The 15,936-nt window shown below is 36.1% G+C and overlaps 1 protein-coding gene across 1 annotated transcript in view; it reads left to right on the top strand.

The window, feature by feature from the left end:
* The window catches only part of Brr2 (U5 small nuclear ribonucleoprotein l(3)72Ab), a 570,943-nt gene that overhangs the window by 70,906 nt on the left and 484,101 nt on the right, over positions 1-15,936 (top strand). Inside the window, exon 6 of the mRNA XM_090384330.1 lies at positions 948-1,006. Coding sequence (XP_090240456.1) covers positions 948-1,006 — 59 coding nt within the window. The remainder of the gene's footprint in view (positions 1-947; positions 1,007-15,936) is intronic.

Raw genomic sequence — 15,936 nt, 5'->3', positions numbered from 1 at the left:
ATTCTGTTTATTCAGAAATGGCTGTGTATTAATGATGCTGTTGCACTTAATATATACATAGTCTAATGTTGTCGAAATATTAAATATATTTTTAAAATAAAATATGCATTGTCCAGGTCTGGAGGCCTCATTTTAGGAAGGATGTCCTTCAGACTACCATACATTTTTTGCGAACCATATGTGAGTTATATGCAAACACGAAAAATTGCTTCACAGTAAAGCACACTTTTTGTAGAAAACTTTCTTTATTGAACTGCAGCATTGTAGTGGCAAATACGTCATGTTTTGACCTGTATGTTGTTGATAACTGCTGCACCACTTGAAATTTAGGCAAATAATGAAAGCCTTTTATGAACAACATTATGTACTGTTGATTTTAGGATTTGAATTCCACTTTATCGGCTATTCACTACCTTTATTATGCAGCAAAACACTGTGCATAAAAAGTTTGAATGCATGGTGAATCCTTCCTAAACATCTGATGAAAATTACATAGAAACTGAATTAGTGAATTTGTTGCATTTTCTTTGAATGGGAGCCATTTTGTGTTATGGCCTACCGTAGTATTGCCTTCAAATCATTGATCTACAATGCATGTGGAAAACAAACTTTTTGAGTTATACTTTGTAATGATAAAAACATCTTTTCTAATAATACAGGTTTTTTTGGAAACTGTAATTGATGTATAATTTTAAATTATTTCTTGTCTTTATTGCAAATATATTGGTGTATGAAATTCAACATTCTCCATCCCTCCTCTTGTTTTACTGCAAGATTATATATGTATTTACATTATTGATAAGAATGCATTTCTGTGTTTTCAGTTATGTTATGATTGTTGGTACTATTTTTATGCTACTAATATGTTTTAAAAAATTGGAAGTAATAGAAATTTGCAAAAATTGAGAAAATATTAAGTTATCCTGAAATAATTTTTTTTTTATCAGATGAAAATATTGATGAAACATATGGTGTAAATGTGCAGTTTGAAGAGTCTGAAGAAGAGGTTTGTATTATATTTTTTGTGTTAATTTATTCATTATTTAATTCTGATTGATAGAACAAATTATAAATTCAAAGGCATCTTTCCTCAAAGCTAAGCATTTCTGTTATATTCATTTTTTTAAAATAAATCTTTCGTATTATATACACACAGAAAAGCTGTTAGAATGTGCTGTATTACATGAAATCCAGAAGTATCCACTAAATAAATACTACTAATATTAGCAATGGCCACATGGTGCAAGGAAGCCTGTGGCTTATGCTGCACCAGCCAAAACTAAAATAAAAATAAATAAATAAATAAAATAAGATAAAAAAAATAATAAGAAGAAAAAGAAAATTAAAAAAATAATAATAATTAATAAGAGAAAAGGAAATAGACAACCTATGTGTTTCCCTCTTCCCGTAGCTAATTATCCAGCTGACCTTAACTTCCCCAAATTGTCAACCTCTACCAGTAATTTATAACTCACTGGCTAAAATAAAAATTCCTGCAATCCAGTCTAAACAACTCCCCCGTAACTTGAAATTATGGCCCCTAGTTCTTAGAATTATTTATAACTGTGAAAATTTTGTCCTCATTCATTTTACTTATGCCTCTCAGAGCCTTAAACACAGGCGCCTCCGTAGCCAGGTGGGAAGGAGCAGCAGTGTGTAGCACACGCTTCTTGATTAGACCGGGGTTCAAGCCCATCACCACCAAATACGGAGGGTGTGGAAAGGGCAGGGAATGACCACTGCATATTCCCGGAGCAATATGGCCTTAGTTGCTAATGCTCCTAAAAACCAAATAACAAACAAACAAACCTTAAACACTTCAATCAAGTCTCCTCTAAGGTGCCTAGTTTCCAAGCTCTGGAACCCACATGCTCGAAGTCTTTCCTCATATGGATGCCCTTTTGCCAGTCTAACCAGGCGAGTTACCCGTCTTCAAACCCTTTCAAGAAGCAAAATGTCTTTCTTCAGGTGTGGTCTTCATACTTGAACACAGTATTACAAGTGTGGTCTTACAATAGCCTTATATAATGGGATTATGACATCCTTATCTATATAATTGCAGTTTTGTGAGGACTCACAATCTAATGTATTGTAAGTTTATTAATTACAGGTTTCAGACTTTCGCTTTACATAAGGCAAACATGGTACAACATTTTGAGACTGACGTGAGAAGGATGGATTATCAGATTCGAAAGTACTAAATTCCTGGAAATGGTTTTTATGGAAAAATATTTTTCTTCTGGAATCTAAGTTTATTTTGTGTTTTAAATATACACTAACCAAATATGTCAATATGTGAACTGAGGATGAATTTGCTGGGTGGGGGGGGGGGGGGGGTGAATAAACTAAACTTTCGATCAGTAATAAAAAGATTTCTAGAATACATAATTATATAATATTAAAATATGTATTCCTTTCTTATTGCTAGTATAATATAAAACTTGTTTATTTTGACAAAATCTATAACTGATACAGGTGCCTCCATAGCCAGGTGGGCATGAGAAGTGTGCGTGCACGCACTTCTTGATTAGACCAGGGTTCGAGCCTGTGCCCACCAAATACAGTCAGTCCTCGTATAGCACAATAGTTGTGTTCCTAGAAACCCTCGTGCAATGCAAAATCGTGCAATATAAACAACAGGCCCTGTGGGAAAAATAGGGTTAGGTGCCGGCCATTCAAGATTGAACACACATTTGTAACCAAAACATTACCAAACACAATAAATAATCGTAATAAAATACGTAAGTATTTTATTACGACTATTACGTAATAAAATATTGCTAATGCTTTTGCTTCTATTGTAAGCAAACTTGTTTTTTGTTTGATTTTCTTTCCAAACAGATGACTGCCGTTCCATCTCTTCCAAATCTTTGTGTCTTAATCTAATGGATTTTAATTGCACTTTGAGTTGTTCCTGCTATGAAAGTTTTTTTATTTTCTCTGCATTCTTTCTCATTCTCGGCGTTGCCTCATTTAGGTCTGTAGCACGTGCAATATCACATGGTCTTTCATTTCGCTCAAAGCATTTCGCAATTTCATGTTTTTTTTTTCTATCGACAGAGGCGGACTGGCCATAAACCTTACCAGGAAAACCCCGGTAGGCCGGAGTCCGGTGTGATTTTGGCCATAAACCATAGTATGAGGCCACTATAAATTTTCCCAGGTAAGAATTTTTGATCCAGTCCGCCTCTGTTTATCGATATTGCCTTTCTTTTTCTGTCTGAATCTGCAGTGTCTTCACTAGGACCCTTCCTTTTCACACCTTTTAAGTATTTTACTCATTTTTTGGGAATAAAGCACAATTACAAAATGAGGAGGCACGCATGATACACAAACAAAGTTGCGCGCATGTAGCAACTGAATAAACAATACTGTAAAGGCAGAGATACACTATTAACACCTCACATTTTACTAAAGCACATTTCTGGGGATTACTCCATAAAACAATAAAAACAATTTCCAGTTGCGTTTCTGCTAGTGGAATTTGTTATAAACTGGTAGTAAACTCGATCTAATTGCATTTGTGATTATACTGATAGCTGGAATTGTGTTGGTTTTTACGTTATTATGGTGAAATGTGTTTCCTCTTCACTGATATAAAAAACATAAATACATTTTCAGAATCTTCTCCTCATTCCTGTCGTGTTGCGTTCGACTGCCATTTCTTGTAAACACAAAGGCGAATCGTGCATAAGCGAATTCGGTTCGTGTTATATAAGATATTGTTCCCCTATTTATAAATCGTGTATGATCAAATTCGTGTAGTGTAAACACATGTTATTCGAGGACTGACTGTACAGAGGATGCAGAAAGGTCAGGGAATGATCACCGCATATCCCCGGAGCAATATGGCCTTAGTTGCTAATGCTCCTAAAAACCAAATAACAAACAAACAAACATAACTGATACAAATTACCTACACATCCAAAACCACAATTGAATCATTTGTTTTTCCCCAATATATTACAGCACCTTTACTGGAGCTTTGATTACTTGCAAAAGCCTAGCAAACATGAATATGATTCTTAACTGGATCCTATGATATTTAGGGTTGGTCACTAGTTTCAGACTGGTTAAAATTTATTCCCTTTCCATACTTCATCCACCTTTCTCATTGAATTATCCATTCCACAGGTGTGAAGCATCTGAACAATTGTGTTTCTGTTCAGAGTTTTAATGTTAAATTTTCTAATAAAAAATGCATCTCCAATTTTCCTTTTCATAGTCTCTCCCCCAATATCTTATACAAAAATAAAATATCAGTGGGAGGTTTCTGATATTATTTTTCCTATTACCTTTCCATGAATGCTTTTTATGCTTACCGGTGCATGCTGTCTCATTTGTCTTTCTCATTTACAAATATTCTTTTAATTCATACTTCTCTTTTTCAAAAAATAATAAAACTATGGTTACTCCATTAAATTCAAAATTGTTTTAAATTTCTTAAAATTTTTGCTTAATTTCATTAGAAATTAAGCAAAAATTCAGAGGTGCATATTCTCCTTGATCCGCAGTCCATATTTTCTAAGAAATTGCTCATAACAAAAACTCCTTAGCAATCCCAACTAATATTTTTGGTACCCTCTCTAGAGTTTCTACATACATCTTATGTCAGGCTTCCACACCTGAATACAATATTCCTAATGTGGTTATAAAACAGTATTCCACTATTTTTTTTAAAGAAGAATTATAACATCCTCCCTGCCAGCAAAGGTCCTAGAGATCATTGGTAGTACACCCTGAGCTTTCCACTATGTCTGCTTCGATTGCAAGGAGAACTTCATGTCATACTTCTGTCATAACCCATAAATCTTTCCCATCTTGGACCACCTTTAATTTTTGCTCTGTAGTGTGTAAGATTTCTTTTTCCCCAATATAAACATTACATTTAGCAAGATTAAACTTCAGCTGTCATCCTTCAGACCATATGTATAACTGATCTAAGTTATTGTGAGGCTGCATATCCTGGCCAGCACTTTTTGTAATCCTTCCTACCTTTAGGTTATTGGAAAACTTTTACTCCTTTCCCTGTGTATTCTCAGAAATTTCATTGAGGAAAATGAGAAACAAGAGGAGCCTGTTTCTCATTGTTTCAAATTACTACATTAATTCACTCATAAGAATGCCCTTTTATCGTCACTCTGTCTCCTTTTACTCAGCCAGCTCCTGATTTGTTTTAGACTCTTACAAGCATGCTACAGTTTGTATAGGAACTTCTCATGAGGGGGATGATCAAATCATTTCTAAAATTTAGGTATACAGTATTGAAATTGTTTCCAATTGCAGTATTGTTTACCTATATACCTACTACATAATCCTTGACAACATTGTCAGTGTAAATTAATCAGATTTGTCAGGCAAGATTTTTCCTTTGCGGATGGGTCCTGTGATCCCTTTAGGATTTTATTCTTATCAAAATATTTCTACATTGTATCTACTCACTGATTCCATTACATTACCCACCATAGAAGTTGAATTGATTAGTTTGTGTTTACTACTCATCTCCTCCCATATGAATAGGTGACACATTTCTACCTTCTGAAGGAATCACCATAGAATATGCTGATGATCTCACTAGCAATCCTAATAGTATGGTACACTCCTTGGCCACATTCTTTAACATAATGGGATTCACCTCCCCCCCAGGAACTTTTGCCCTCCCAGTCTCAGTATTTTTTTTTGATAGGTGTTTCTCAGGAGTCATGTCATTAATCTTACTGCAGTCTGACTTTTTTTCTCCTTCCTCACTGGTTCGAATGTTATTTCAATTGTAAATGTGGATGCAGCAAAAATTGACAGTTTCTTCTGTATACAGTATACTGAAATTTCAGACTTGTACAGAACCTCTAAGATTTGCAGTCTACTGTTTTGCATTAATAAATAAGAAAAACCTCCTTATCTTTATTCTTATCTTTTTCTCTGCAATTTGTCATATTCAGCTTTTGCTTTTCTTATGCAATCTGTAGTATCATTAGGTACTGCTTATAGTTCTCACAAATGGGAGTCTCGTACAGTATTTTTAAGTATTCTATACTTCTGCCTTTACCATATAAGATTGAGTCATCTGTTTTGGAAAATGGTGAGATATCGCCCTCCTTTTGTGTTACTTCACAATTGGAATAAATGTGTTTGTTGATTAATTTTTGTAATGAACTATATTTGTTGTGATTGGATAGCAAGAGAGAAAAAAAAAGAGTTAAGTCCTTCATTGTGAGCCATTTGGATATACAGAAAGGAAACCCTCCAACAGGAGTGGCTTTCACTACTCAACTAGTCTTATGCAATGGGTTCCCTCTCCATGTCATGAAGAAGACAGTAGATCAAGCCATCTGTGCAGCCAACCATACCAAACTAACAGAATAAAGATCAAACATCTGCAACCCTCACTTCACAGCCATTAGCAAAACATAGCCAAAGAAACAAGAAAATATGAGGTCACTTCCTTCTACAAAAACTTATCCTTGTAAAAGAGAGTTCAACAACCAGAAAGCAACCCTAACAATTGATGGCAACTGTGGTGGTACCGACTTCAGAGAATCACATAGATGCCTCTATACCAGATTGGATTAACATAAAAAAAGATGCTTTTTATGTTCATCCAATATGAGAGGCCAGACAAGTGTGAAATGGCATTCTGTGTCTTCCAGTTTAGGGATCTACTGGAACTTGATAAGACAGTGGATCTTTCCATAGACCGAGGAGGCATTTTCATAAAACTCTCCATCTCCATAAACAAGAAAGAGGGTGGATTTCAACCAATGGTATAATATCGTTAAGAACACATTAGCAGAGGAGTTTAAAAAGAATATCCACACTGAGACAAGAAACGTCTTCTCCCACCACAAAACCCATCCAACCAATAATAAGTGACAACAGTCTAGAATGTTTTGGGACTAAGGCTTCATTAGCCATCATTGTAAGATTTGGGTTGTGTCATTTGATTCAATATCTGATCAAGTTCTTCTCTGAGAAATAAGTCAATGATCTCTTCTTCTGATTTTAAAATATATTTTTGCACTAACATCTATTACGAACTGTCTACCATTGTTTAGATATTACATAGAAACACAGGTAAAAGATGGCACTACTTAGTGGAAAATTTGTCAGTGGCCTCAGCCACTGATAACTTCACTGTAATTCTTTTTATTGCAACCTACATAGCAGTGTAGCAGCTAACAGTGGGCTCTGCATATTTATATTTGCTATATCTCCGAAAGTAGTTAAAAGAAGAATTCTATTTTGCACTATTTCCAGTTTTGAAATGCAGATAATGTGCTTTCTCAAGGATTAGTCAATCTTCAAACAGTATTGCATGGCAAATTACTTGTTTGATCTGTCATAAAACCATAAAATTGAATAGCAGCTACATTTGGCCACTTTTACTAAAGTCGGTATTACAGTTAAATAATATTTCTAACCAAGTCTCTTTATCTCTCCTGAATATGTTATAATTGCCATAATGAAATTCCTTGTCACCAACCTTAGGATGGCACCATGTCTCTGTCAGTCATACAATGTCAGTTTTATAGACCTGACCAGTGTTCAAATTAATTCATTCATTCATTTAGTTAACAGTACTCCTGGCATTGTTATAGGGATAGGTTAAGTTTGTTTAATCCTTACCATCATTATCCATTATAATGGGCGCCTCTGTAGCCAGGTGGGCAGGAGCAGCAGTGCGTAGCACATGCTTCTTGATTAGACCGGGGTTCAATCCCATCACCACCAAATATGGAGAATGCGGAAAGGTCAGGGAATGACCACTGCATATCCCCGAGCAATATGGCCTTAGTTGCTAATGCTCCTAAAAACCAAACAACAACAACCATTTTAATGGTTTAAAACTAGAACTGCTACAATGATCAATTTGACCCTTTGCCTACTTTAAATTGTTGCAGTTTTGCATCCCTTTTAACTACAGAAGTAGGAGTCCATGACATACCCTAACTTTCCATTAATTTACAGCATGCACAATTTGCAATTCTGTACACATTTTTAAATTTTAGCTCTATACCTAAAACCTCCAAATCTGTCAATTTGACTGTTTGTAAAATTTTGATAAAATTAGCTAATTTTTATCAATCAAGATTTTGTATTTATTTACCTCATGACAAACATTTGTGATTCAACTCAAGCTATGGTTTGTGCAATTACATGCCCAACTGCATATGCCTGCACGTCTGTATATGCCACTTCAGGTCTGAGTGTGTGTAGGAGTCACTGCTATATATTGCTGAGCCATGCCATTTTAGTTTAGTCTAGGTGAAACTTTATATGTGGAAAGGTATTTCAACAATTTTTAGTGCATTACTAAAATATGGCGATCTCATAGTGTTTCCTAATAGCAGATTCAGAAATGTTCTAGAGGAATTAGAAAAGTTATCTGAACATGTGTCTGGAGAGGAGAGATGAATTTAGAAAAGAATAAAATGATCAATGGATTCCTAGTGAAATATGCAAGAAATCTAGTAGTAGTGAATATAATACTTCTGATCTTTGTACAACAAGTGATACTGTAGATAAAAATACATGGCATCATAATCATAAAAACTATATGTATATGTGAAGTGGACATATATACAAAGTTATAAAATCTAGTGGTCCTTCAGCTGATTGTGCACTACAAAGGAACATAAGTCAATATAACTATGTGCTAACTCCTTATGCAAGACGAAGTGTGTGTATGGATCCTGTGTTAATTGCATTTCATTTATATGCAGACACATCAGTGGTAAAACACATACAAGGACTGCACTGAAATCAAAGTGCAAAGACAATTTAAAGATAATAATTGGTCTACATCTGTTCAAGAATTTAATACTTTTATCACTGTACTTTTAGCTCACAAGGCATCTGGTGCTAGAAATTTAGAACTGGATAGTTTGTGATTAACTGTATGGAGTCTGAATTTTTTCATGTACAGTGACACGTAACAATTTTTGTGAAATTGAGCAGTTCATAACATCAGTGTTGTACTTTGTTTCATTTCAGTTTAATACTGTTAGGCATCTTCTTTGTACCATTACTTATTGCAACCCTTGTATGAAGTGTACTCAAAATTATTAAATTTTATTTGCTCTGGCCTGATAATTCATCAGAAGTTTGAAAATTGAAATGGAATGTAATTCTGCCTTCCTCTTTTTTTATGGACTTTGGAGCTTCATTATGAGCACGATTTGCAGTTCCCACTATAGTAATATGTTTTTGGAATAATTTCTTTGCTACTTCAAAACTGGTAAAGAAGTTATCAGTGGTTACATTTCTACCTTGATTCAAAAATGGTTCCATTACCTGTAGGATGACCTGTTCAGAAAGTGGTTAATTAACTGGGTGTATATCTTTCCCCATATAAGGAAATCCATTTAGTAAATATTTTGAAGTTGTGTCAGCTGCCAGCCAAAACTTTATTCCAAATTTACCTGATTTTTTCATCATATACTGGATGAATCGACATCTAGATTTAGTTGGAAATAGCTGCTCATCTATTTTAATGTTTGCTCCAGGTATATAGCAAACTTTACAGTTGGAAAAAATATGCACCATATTTCTGAAGCTAAAGCAAATTTATCATTTCCTAGACACTCTTTCCTTGAAAAACATGTTGAATCTTTTGGATCAAATGGCTAAAAAATATTTAACAAAAGCAGTTTCACATAGGTAGCCATTAACATCTTATATAATATATTATATCTGGCAATAATCAATGCTTGGATTATTTACAAATAAGTTACAAGCAAGAGAGAGATTTTATATTGAATCTAGCTGAAGAACTATATAGATTCACAAAATGCAGCAGCTCAAACCAGTATCAATAGCAGCCATGTCAAACATCTCAAAAGGCATCTATTCCAAATTAGGCAATGTAAGCAAACAAAACTACAGAAATTTGCACTGTGTTTAAAAAGTATGAATGTGGAAAGTGTACTGGAACTATTGGAAACTGTCATTTGTGTAAATTGTACAAATTAATTTGTAAACTTCAGTTTATTTCCTAGACAAAAAGGTTTTGTTTTAAAATTTTTGCTATCAGAAATATTACTGTTATGTGTATTACCCTAAGTACAACACTATGTACTGTTGCCACTTGCTTTATATCAATGCTTATAATAAAATGCTTGAAAACACAACCAAAAAGTGTTTTATGCACAGCAGTCAAAATGACTGGCAAGTGCAGGTTCAGGTATTTTTGCTAGCCAGCATTCCTAGTGTTAAATAAGTTTTATTGGTTGATGTGAAAGATAAAGTGATTGGAAATACTTTATGATGATGTTTGAGATAGATGGTAAATAGGACACATACAAAATCTGTATTCACAAATATTCTTAATCTTCTAAATAAAGGAGACAAAAAGCTAGTAAGTCCATAGGGCAATTTAATGAGTTCCTTTGGATGGTCAGATGTTAAAGCTAACCTCTGCAAGTCACTTCTATAATGAGATGTACTGCATGTTTCATGCTGCTTATTTTTGCACTGCTTGTATTTATTTGTGCCATTGAAGTTTCAAGGTGTAATATAAATGGGAATTATGTCATTTCATGGAGAAAAACGGCATTGCAGTGTCAGATAATATTTGGTCTTCACAACCCACCTACTCGAAATGCCCTACAATAAATTGAGACGTTGGCCATGGCTAAGAGAAGAAACCAATGAGTTTCCATGATTGGTATGGAAAAAAAATTATATAAATTTCATTCTGTTTTTTAAACCTGTCATATTGTTTTCCCTCTTGAATATAATAAAAAAAAAAAAAAATGTAAAAAGGGTGTTAAATGAAGTATAGATAGTTTCATGTAATTTTTGGGGTAGAATCATATTTTGGTTCCCCAGGCCACCTTGAAACCTTTGTAGATTTCATTAAGATCTCAAATGAGTAAAGCAGATGACAGAGTGGATGTGTCTCGAGGCCTGTCAAACTGAAAAGGCCGAAACATGATTGTCTCATGGTGGTTAACGTGAATAATAATATGCTCATTTATCAGTTTCACACCTGGTTTCTATCCAATTTAGGAAGTTGGTGATGGTTGTTTTTTATAGAAACAGGCTGACTGTTCTTTGGTGAAATAATGAGTACTTAAACTTACATGGAGTGTAATCTGCCTTTAATTTCTTAAAGAATTACAGATTATTCTCAGACATTTAATGGTACTTCCTATACCAATTATTCAGTGATTGTAAAGGCAGCAGAAAAGGTAATTATGGTGAAATGAACTACATAAAGTTGTTACTTTTGAATACACATTATTTTTTAATTTGATTATTCATTATTACACTTTAATTTGATTACTCATTTCTAATTTAAGGTTTAGTTAATTTTAATTAATTAAGGTTTAGTCTTGAATTAGTTAACAAATAGATATTGGCAAAAGATATTAGCAGGTAAAGATTTGAGTTTTAACAGTTGTAAATAATTTTACATTAGTTATTAATTTGGTTAATAAAATTAATAAATCAATTAACATTAAATAAATGGATAACTATGAATACTTCTACTCCTGCAATGGTGTCCTTACAATACTATCAGCCTCACATACAAAGACAGTGATTTACTATATTTACTCTTCTCTACCCTTAAACTAAGAAAGTTTGTAATTAAAACTCTGGTTAAGGTCTTCTGGGGCCAATATTAGATTATTTTGTCGCTGAAGGTGAGGATATTTAGAGTGAGAGTAGGAATTTGGATGTTGCCACATTAGACACTTTGGCCTTAATTGTGTGGGTGGGTTCAAGATTACATTAGAAGGGAGAATTTAGGGGTTCTTTTTTTTTTTTTTTTTTTTGGGATATTAGCATTAGCATTAGTAGAGGCATTTGATGCAAGAAAGCAAGCTTATGCAGCATCAGCCAAAAAAAAATAAAGTAAAATAAATAAATAAAAAATAACCACTTTCACTTCACCCCTCTGTTTGTTCAAAATACCTGTCCAGCTGAGCCTTAAACTTATTTAGGCTATCAACTTCCACGACAAGGGATGTAAGTCTGTTCCACCTACCAACCACCCGCTGGCTAAAAGGCAAATTTCCGCACATCTATCCTACATCTGTCTTTCCTCAATTTGAACTTATGCCCTCTCAGGTGATTATTCTGAGCAAGAGGAAGAATCCCATCAGCATTGAGCATGCTCAAACCATTCAAGGCTTTGTACACCTCTATCAGATCACCTCGCTGGTGCCTAGTCTCCAGACACTGTAATTCGCAAAACTTAAGCCTTTCTTCGTAAGAGCACCCCTTTGTTCCAGCAACTAATCTTGTTGCCCTTCTCTGTACTCGTTCCAGCAGCTCTACATCCTTCTTGAAATGAGGCCTCCAGGCCTGTATACAGTGTTCTAGGTGTGGCCTGACCATTGCCTTATACAAGGGAATAATCACCTCCTTATCCCTGCTAGAAAAATTCCTATATATCATTGACAATACACCATGAGCTACTCTTGCAGCCCGTCTGCACTGCTCAGAGAACTTCATATCTGCCTGCACAACCACCCCCAGGTCCCTTTCATTCTCTACCACTGTCAGTGTGGTACCACAGAGTTGATACGTTGCTCTGGGGTTGCTGTTTACCATATGTAGTACTTTACATTTGTCAATGTTAAACTTCATTTGCCACCTCTCAGCCCATCTGCTCAACCTTTCCGGATCCTGTTGCAGCAGCATAGTGTCAGTAGTGTCCTTGACAACCCTGCCAACCTTCATATCGTCTGCAAACTTGGACATTAAGCTTGATATACCATCATCAATATTATTTATAAATACAGAGAACAATAAAGGACCCAATACTGAACCCTGAAGGACTCCACTAATGACATTAGTCCACGATGAGAAGTGTCCATTGATTACCACTCTCTGTCTTCTCCCCCTCAACCACCCCTTTATCCATAGCAGCAATTTGCCTCCAATGCCACACTGCTCCAATTTGTGCAGCAGTCTTCCATGTGCAACAGTATCAAAAGTCTTTCTAAGATCCAAGTATATAATATCAAAGTTATTCCCTGCATCCAGTTCTTTTGTGACTGCATCATAGTATCCAATCAAATTGGTCAGGCAAGACTTCCCCTTAACAAAACCATGCTGTGTCCGAGCTATAACTGAAGTCTTGTCTAGATGATCCTGCAGTGCCTCTTTAATCAGTATCTCCATTAATTTTCCGGGAACAGAAGTTAAACTCACAGGTCTATAATTACTTGTGTCAGCCTTTGATCCTCCCTTGTGAATTGGGGTCACATTTGCACATCTCCAGTCCATGGGTACCTCCCCTGAGTCCAAGGAAGCTCTCATAATTATGGCTAAGGGTTTGCTTACTTCCTTTGCTGCCTCCTTTAATATAACTGGATAGATCCCATCCACCCCAGGTGCCTTTCTTGTGTTTATCTTCAACAATTTCTCCTCCACTTTACTCTCAGTTATTACAAGATTCTCTAGCTTACTGCTAGAGTTGAATACACCTCTGGCATTTCCCTCGCTGAATAACTCCTCATGTGTGAATGTTGATGCAAAATATTCATTTAATTTGTTAGCTACCTGAGCAGGGTCATCAACAGTTGACTCAACGATATCAAATGGACCAATCTGATTCATCCACTTCCTTCTAGAGTTTACATAGGTAAAGAACTCTTTGCTGTTTTTCTTCGCATCCCTTGCCAAGGATTTCTCGTAATCTGCCTTCGCCTGCCTAACCTCCTTTGTAACTTGGTTACAGATCAACTTGTATCTATCATAGGCTTCTGTGTCACATGTTAATTTGTATGTATCCCATGCATTTTTCTTCTCTGACATATGCCTCATTAGTTCATCTGACATCCATTTAGGCCTAAACCTTGAACAATATTTCTTAGTTGGTATGTAAAGCCTAGTAGCTTCCAAGATAAGTTCTTTGAATGCTTCCCATTTTGAATTTGCTGTTGGTAACGTCATCAGTTGATCCCACTGTATAGAATTTAAATACTGTCTCAGTCCATCGTAGTCACCTTTACGAAAGCAATACCCCTTCCCTTTACCCCTAATGGTAGTTACCTCTTTGAGTAACTCCCACTTCAGAACACTGTGATCACTGCCACCTAGTGGTTCATTTATCTGCAGATTCTTAATGCATGAAGAATCACTACTGATAATCAAATCAAGAGTATTACTCCCTCTAGTTGCCTCCCGAACATGCTGATGTAGAAAACAATCATCCAATAAATCCACAAAAGCCTTGCTACTGTGTGAGTGACCAGCCCCCAAATTCCAGTCAATATCTTAGAAATTAAAATCCCCCATTATAAGATTCTCTGATTTACTGGCCCACTCTATTTCTCTGTACAGTTTCTTATTATACTCATCAGAGTCATTAGGCCTATAGCACACTCCTACTCTCAATTTTGATCTCCCAATGCTTATGTCACACCAAACTGACTCGACACTGCACTGTCCAGCGATGTCGACTGGCTTCACTTCCTTGGATTTTGTGTGTTTCTTAACTAATAGCATAACCCCTCCTCCCTTCCTATCCTGTCTATCCTTTCTGTAGACATTGTACTCCCCAAATTCCAGTTCTGCATTCCTTATATCTGTGTGACACCACGTCTCTGAAATCCCAACAATATCTGCCTTTGATATTTTGAGCAATAACCCAAATTCATCAAATTTATTTACTAAACTCCTAGCATTGGTGTACTCTCAAGTATACATGCACCTGCTCTTCCTCTTAGCCACCCTAACACAACCCATGTGTTTACTTGTACCCCCATTATTCCCAGCAGTCTCTGAAATATCCTGTATCTTATTTTCCAGGCTGCTGCCCATTCCAATAGAAGCAGTGCAAGAATCACTTTCACCTCTGCCAGTGGCTACTGTTAATCTATTAGTCCTTGTATCCCCCCAATCTAGCAGTTTTCCGACCCACCTAACACTGCCTCGATAGCATCAGCAAACATTCTTGCACCCTTTCTATTTAAGTGTATCCCATCCCTGTAGAAGCAGTCTCTCCTGTTAAAAAGTACAGACCAGGCTGAAAAAAATTCTACCCCTTGAGCCCTGCACAATCTTTCCAGGGCCGAATTGATCGACAGGGCTCTCATCATATACTCCCTCCTATCGTGTCTGGGCAGAATTGCAGACACTTTCAAATTCAACCCTAATTCACGGCTTTTTTTCATCAGTGACCTGTACTTGTTAAGTAATTCCGCCGGTCTCCTCTTAATATCATTAGTGCCAACGTGTACAATTATATCACCTTTTGTGCCCTTAAAAGATGATATCCGCTCTACAACGTCATCAAATCCCTGGCAGACATACCCTGGTCCTGTTCCACCTATCCTTTTTACAAAGCATGTTACCCATTTCCCTGACAATAGAGTCACCAACCACTACTAGTTCCTTTGGGACCAGCGCATTCTGCCTTGGGGGTTGCCGCTGTGTTGCGCAATGACCAAGTGCAAGCTCTGGCATTGGTGTGGGCAGCTGAGAGCTTGATAGGCCCCTCACTTGTAATCCTTCGAGGGCATCCACCCAGTCCTTCAAGCTCTCATATAGGCCCATAACAATGCTGAGTTGTCGCCTGATTTCCTTACAATCCTTGCATCGCGCACATACAAAGACATCCCCCATAGCAGTATCATGTCCCATACCTGACTGCTCCGGAAACATCAAGCAAATAGTGCATCTTAAAAGGCTGTGATTCAGAGGGCAACTGTCCCGCTCAGTTCTTCCCTGAGCCACAGCATTCCCATTAGCTTGAGCCTTTTGCTTTGCTGCTCTGGTTTGAGTCATGATTTCGATTTACTTTCAATAAAATTTCAATTTCAGTATAAAATTAAATCCTAAACTTGTATCCCAACACAGTTATAACACTATATTAATGTTTCAGTAACGAGTGCTATCTACGAAATATTTATGTTTCAGTAACGAGTGTTATCTACGAAATCCCTTTATATAACTTCCGTATCAAGTTATGTATTAATTATT

Source organism: Mastigoproctus giganteus, chromosome 11 (genome assembly GCF_048544385.1).
Source record: "Mastigoproctus giganteus isolate SK-2022 chromosome 11, ASM4854438v1, whole genome shotgun sequence".
NCBI classification, from domain to species: domain Eukaryota; kingdom Metazoa; phylum Arthropoda; class Arachnida; order Uropygi; family Thelyphonidae; genus Mastigoproctus; species Mastigoproctus giganteus.
The sequence above is the reverse complement of the archived record's forward strand: the minus strand, read 5'-3'. Positions and strand labels throughout refer to the sequence as shown.